Source organism: Sinocyclocheilus rhinocerous, unplaced genomic scaffold, assembly GCF_001515625.1.
Source record: "Sinocyclocheilus rhinocerous isolate Xijiao unplaced genomic scaffold, SAMN03320098_v1.1 scaffold688, whole genome shotgun sequence".
NCBI classification, from domain to species: domain Eukaryota; kingdom Metazoa; phylum Chordata; class Actinopteri; order Cypriniformes; family Cyprinidae; genus Sinocyclocheilus; species Sinocyclocheilus rhinocerous.
Window position 1 is genome coordinate 672,445 of NW_015651641.1, and position 6,253 is coordinate 678,697.

Genomic DNA, 6,253 nt, shown 5'->3' on the forward strand with positions numbered 1-6,253 from the left:
GTCTTAGTAGACGATGTAACTACAGAAGAGTCACGTTTTAAATAGGAAAAATATCGAAACTCTTTGGTCATTTTTGAGCGAGATGCTAACGGTCTAATCAGATTCAATTATCTATGCTAAGCTAAGCTAAAAGTGCTACCGCCAGACCCGGAGATCGGCTGAATGGATTCGAAAACGGTAAAACTCAACTGTTTAACTCTAGGGGAGTTGGAAAATTAGCCTATTTTCAAAAATAGTGGAGTGTTCCTTTAAGCTCAATCATCAGGCACCCCTTACCACAAATTTTAAAGCAAAAATCTGGGTTCCAGTGAGATACTTACAATGGAAATGCCTGTAAACGTTAGGTTATTATAGTTAACTAACAAATAAATAAATAAAATAAACTTTAAAATAAATGATAACTGAAATAAAAATCTAATATTTAAAAACTTATTTTATTTTAGCTAGCTGCCAACGCAAAATTTCATTCGTTTTTTTTCTTGACAAACTAAAATAACTAAAACTAAGGAAAAGATTAATAATACAGCTTTAAAATGTGTCCTGTTTGTTCAGCCAGCTTCATGCAACAGGCCACTGATCAGAATAAATATGTTGTTTCATTTTTACATAAATATTTCTGTTACACTGAATGATGGAACATTATTTCACCCATATTTTGACATTTTATTTTCACAAAAAATATTTGAAACATTAAAATGGGCAGTTTACTTGCATTTAATATGATTTCTGTGTATATAAAATCACTTTTGTAAATTTAATTTGATGCCAAAATGGAAGGTCTTGCCTTTGATCCGTAGACATATTTAAAAAAACATGAAAATGGGAAATATAAAAATTAATTTATGCAAATTATTAATGATTAATTTTGCAGTTTTTTGCATTCCATATATTCCATTTTAATATTCAAAGCTATATATTTTCCATGACAAACCACTTATAAAAATAATGAGAAAAATAACAAGAACAACTTAGTTTTAACAGTAAGTGTTTTATAAAATTATCAGCTTCATATTTCTGCTTTTAAATACTTCAAAAATTGGCCCCATTGACTTTCTCACCATACATGACCACCATAACCTTGCACTGAACCCAGAATATTCCTCTAAGGTAACATGACAACATTTAAGGTAAGTGAACAAAGCGAGAAGCTGATTCTCACTGGATTTTAAGGTGCACTGTGCGAATCTCTTGAGAGCGAACATTTGGAATGATGAACAGGAGATCAGACTGAGAAGCAATGGAGCTGATAGTAGCTAGTGCTCATTAGAAACCCTGCTATCTCATTAGGATGTGACGGAGCAGAGCTGACAGGAGCCACGGCCCTCTCCTAAACCATGAAGAGCACAGTGCAGGAGATGAGGATGAAGAGGGAGATTTAACAAAGCTGCTCACTCTTTCATCTAGCTTTCATCTGGACATAAGAGGAGAAGAACTGAAGGACACAGACGAAGGACACACTGTCGTGATGAGCGAAGCAGAAGTGTTTTAAAGGGGCTCATATAATGAAAATCTCATTTCCCTTGATCGTTTGAAACAAAACGGTTTCAGAACTCTGGGCCAAAAAACACCCTTTAATGATACAAAGCTCGTTCTGAGAGACTATCTATATAAAAGTCAGCAGACAGGGATAAAAACAAAAGAAAAGTCAGTCTTATGCTTTTAATAGCATTAGGCACCTGTAAAGAGTTACTATAATAGAGAGATATACTATAATATAATAGTCAGCAGAGAGAGAGAGATATTTTGCTCAGGCTACAGCTGCAGCATCTACCAGCAGGGGTTAATATCGGATACTTTTAGATTCTAATGCAAAAAAAAAAAAAAAAGCGAAAACATCACCTAAATTATGAAGAAATTACAAAATGATGTGTGATGCAGTAAAATTTATTAACTTTAAAAATGGACTTAAAAATATGAAACAATCTCTTTAATATACAAGAACAGGTTGAAAAGTGAAAACAATGATGACAGTATGTGACAGTTACACTATTAATTTAATTTAATTTCTAAAGCAAACTCCCTCAGAATATATTAATTAATTCCACTGTTCTGCATCTCTTCATCTCTTTCCTAATTATACCTCTAAGACACTTCATAATGAATGACTACAGCATGATATTAGATTCATGGTTCTTCTTTTTCCGTCTGTTTTCTGCTGTTTACAGGGCAGAGGACAGAGAGACACCGCGTGTGGAATGGTTTCAGGAGAAAACAGGTGAATTTGTCACGATTAGCATCAGACTGCAATATGGTGGAGGTGAGGCAGTGCACAACAAAACAGTGTGAAAAAAGTGTCACTTCAGATCTGAAAACAATACAGTTGCTTCTCGGTGCATTCAGATCTGTTTCCATGTGCTGCGAGACACTTTAGACACCTTACATGTTTTCACGTTATAGATTTGAAGTGCATCTGTTTGCTCAGTAAGATTCTGGTAATTGCTGTCTACTGTCTGCACAGGCAGCTGTCTACTAAGTGAACACCTTAATTGAAATAGAATCTCATAAGTGACTATAGAAATATCTATAAGGCAGCAACTCAAATAATTTATTTTGACAGAGTCTGATGTTAGCATGTTGCTAAGCTAACGATGTGAAACTTTAATAAACATTAAAATACAAAGAACTTGTTAGGTAAAATAGTCTATTTTTAATCAAACTGAACCATTTTATCAATACTTTTTAATGCTGGATGTTAGCATGTTGCTAAGCTAATGTGATACTTTAATATATAGATTCCACTAAAATCATCAATTTTTAAATTAGAGTGAATGAGTATTTTTATTCATCTGTACTTTTTTTTTTTTACTGAACTTGTTGCAAAGCATTCTGGGATTGCATTCTGCATGATGCTGCCTCAAGGCCCATTTACACCAAGGATGATAATTAGAACAAAAAAGTTTTCATAATAGTTCTAAGACTATGAGAATAACTCGTACCACACCACAGCTATAACGATAAAAACAAAGTTGGAATTCGATTGTTGTTAGAATGATGAACTGATGAACAAAAAAACATTGACAGCCAATCAGAATCCACCAATTTAAAGAGCTTGAGCATTTAAAGTGACAGACACAAAACTGACGTGCACAATTTTAAGAAACAGAATGGTATCATGTGTTTTTGTGACGCTACTATAGTTATCATTACAGTTAAAGGCAGGGTAGGTGGTTTGGTTTAAAAACATGTTTTGTTATGCTGGTTGAAAGTCTCTTCTCATCCCAATAGCCATCAAGTTAAGTGGTCTAAACGTATTTATATGTATTTATATTGTGTGTGGAAGGCGTATGAGCATAAAATGTTCATCCAATCATATTCCTCGGTCCGAGGGCTACGATAGGCTGTCCTGCCTGCCTGTCAACATATGTATCTGCATACCTCCGCGCACCCTGTTCGCTTTGGATAGTGATTTGCAGGGAGGGTGGGATCTTATGCTTTCAAAGCTAGCTTGCTATTGCTAGCCTCTCCGAAATCGCCTACCCTACCTTTAATGTGCTTGGTCAACGAGCCATTAGAATTTGGACCAAAGAAGATATATATACTCAACTAAGGGGCTCACTAGGTTTTGAACACAGCTTATTTATACAGTATGTGTGTGTATGGGTGCTAACCTCTTGGGTCCCTGTATGCTGATCATGCCCATGTCCTCAGTGTGGTCTATTAGTGTGCAGTGGAAACCCTGGTCCTGCAGCACTGCCTGAATATGGCTCCAGTTATGCTGCGCCACTCCACCTCCGATGGCCAGGTAATACGCCTCACCTTGAGAACATACACACACACTGAGCGTGAGGAGTACAGGTGCATCTCAATAAATTAGAATGTCGTGGAAAAGTTAATTTCTTGATGCCTTGACCCCAGCCTCAGTTCATTCCTTGTGAAGTTCACTCAAATTCTTGAATTGATTTTGCTTGACAATCCTCATAAGGCTGTGGTTCTCTCGGTTGGTTGTGCATCTTTTTCTTCCACAGTTTTTCCTTCCACTCAACTTTCTGTTAACATGCTTGTATACAGCACTCTGTGAACAGCCAGCTTCTTTGGCAATGAATGTTTGTGGCTTACCCTCCTTGTGAAGGGTGTCAATGATTGTCTTCTGGACAACTGTCAGATCAGCAGTCTTCCCTATGATTGTGTAGCCTAGTGAACCAAACTGAGAGATTATTTTGAAGGCTCAGGAAACCTTTGTAGGTGTTTTGAGTTGATTAGCTGATTGTCATGTCACCATATTCTAATTTGTTGGTGGGTTTTTGTTAAATGTGAGCCAAAATCATCACAATTAAAAGAACCAAAGACTTAAACTACTTCAGTCTGTGTGCATTGAATTTATTTAATACACGAGTTTCACAATTTGAGTTGAATTACTGAAATAAATTAACTTTTCCACGACATTCTAATTTATTGAGATGCACCTGTATATAAACTCCACACATCCTCCTCACATGCTGATGAGACACTCATGACTTCCTCTAACGTCCTGATTCAACACCTTACACATCCGTTCTGTGACCCTGAATAAAATAAATCACGTGTGCCGTTTACCATTAGATTCGGGTGTCAGTGGGAGGTGGGCGGGGCTTGGCTCCAAACGACTGACGGTGAGGTCAGACTCAACTCCGCCCCTCTTGTTTAACATGCAGGTGTAGACAGTGGAGCCTGAAGCACACAAACGGTCAAGATGATTACACTTCAACAAGGTTCACCACTGAAACTATGTGGTCAGATGACGCAATGAATTTCAATGAATACTGGATATTTGTGAAGAACAGAAAAAAGAAAGTAAAATGCATGCACTCAATATACTGGAAGGGAGATAAAATTGACATACAGACATCACAGGGATCCTCACCTGGAGCTTTGTTGACATCAGCTGTAAACAGCCAATCAGCTGCCTTCTTTGCATCCGGACCAGTCAGGTAAAACTTGCCAAAGTAGGACATATCAAACACAGCTACAGCATTCCTGCAGGTCAGACACTCGTCCCGAATCTGGAATTAAACAAAAATGTAAACATTTTTAAATACATTTTAAAAGCAAAACAACACAACACAAAACAAAAAATAAAATAAAATAATCAAATGCAGCTCAGCTATAGCATTCCAACAGGTAAGACTCATTCTGAATCCAAAATTAAATAAAAATATAAAAATAATTTTTAAAAACATTTTAAAAGCAAAACACACAGAAAGCCCCCTCAAAAAACAACAACCACAATACACAAAAACAAATCCAAATAGAAGAAAAAATAAACACAGCTACAGCATTCCAACAGGTCAGACATATTTTTAAACACCTTTTAAAAGCAAAACAAAACAAAACAAAACACAAACATACTGAATAAAACAAAATATCAAACACATCTAAAGCATTCCTACAGGTCAGACACTTGAACCAAATCTAGAATTAAATTTAAAAAAAAAAAATAATAATAATTTTTTTTTTTTTAAACAATAAACACACACACACACAGACACAGACACACAAACACACATACACACACACTGAAAACAAACCTGTTTAGCCATAAGAGAAGAACTTCATATGGACAAGGGAGGCTACAAACACTCTCAAACACACATGCTCACCACATCATGATGTGGAGGGAAGTCAAACGTGTACTCTTTGCCTAGTATCTCGCTGTATTTGTAATCAGTGTTCTTGGGAACATCGTAGGCACTGTAGTAATCATAATCCAGAATCTGAGAAAAGAACAATTGAAAATACCAGTTTAGCAGACAAATCAATCAATCAGCAACTGATACAGACCTCACTGGACTTGAAGTACTGTAACACATATAAACTATATGTGTTATAAAGAACACAGAACAATTTCTGTCCTTCAGAATTATGCATTTGTGTGTATGTGTGTGTGTGTGTGTGTCTGTGTGTGTGGAAATCTCACTGGAGCAGGTCCATCCCGGTTGAACCATCCAGGTCTCTCCCAACCGTGTCTCTCCTGAAACACACAGCCCTGTTCCTGTAGCACCTGTTAAACAACACAACCATCAGAAATCAGGCCAATAATAAACCTCAATCACTGTATAAAAATCATAATTAGGCCACAGCAATTAAGATGACCCAACTGACCCATTTTGGGCCAGTGCTACATTGCCACTTATGTTCATTAATCTGCGTTTTTCTGTGATGTATTTTACACTGTTGTTGCACTGATTTGTCACAAAAATAATGTTATCTAGATGGCTAACAGATGCTGAATTTGCGAAAAAGATTTGCAATAGTTTTGAAAGCATCAGTAAGATGT

At 36.4% G+C, this 6,253-nt stretch overlaps 1 protein-coding gene across 1 annotated transcript in view; it reads right to left on the bottom strand.

The window, feature by feature from the left end:
- sardh (sarcosine dehydrogenase) overlaps positions 1-6,253 on the bottom strand; it is a 71,706-nt gene that overhangs the window by 26,781 nt on the left and 38,672 nt on the right. Inside the window, exons 11-15 of the mRNA XM_016518725.1 lie at positions 5,894-5,977; positions 5,577-5,690; positions 4,841-4,979; positions 4,534-4,647; positions 3,609-3,756 (exon numbers count right to left, since the gene is read on the bottom strand). Of these exons, the coding sequence (XP_016374211.1) occupies positions 3,609-3,756; positions 4,534-4,647; positions 4,841-4,979; positions 5,577-5,690; positions 5,894-5,977 (599 nt within the window). The remainder of the gene's footprint in view (positions 1-3,608; positions 3,757-4,533; positions 4,648-4,840; positions 4,980-5,576; positions 5,691-5,893; positions 5,978-6,253) is intronic.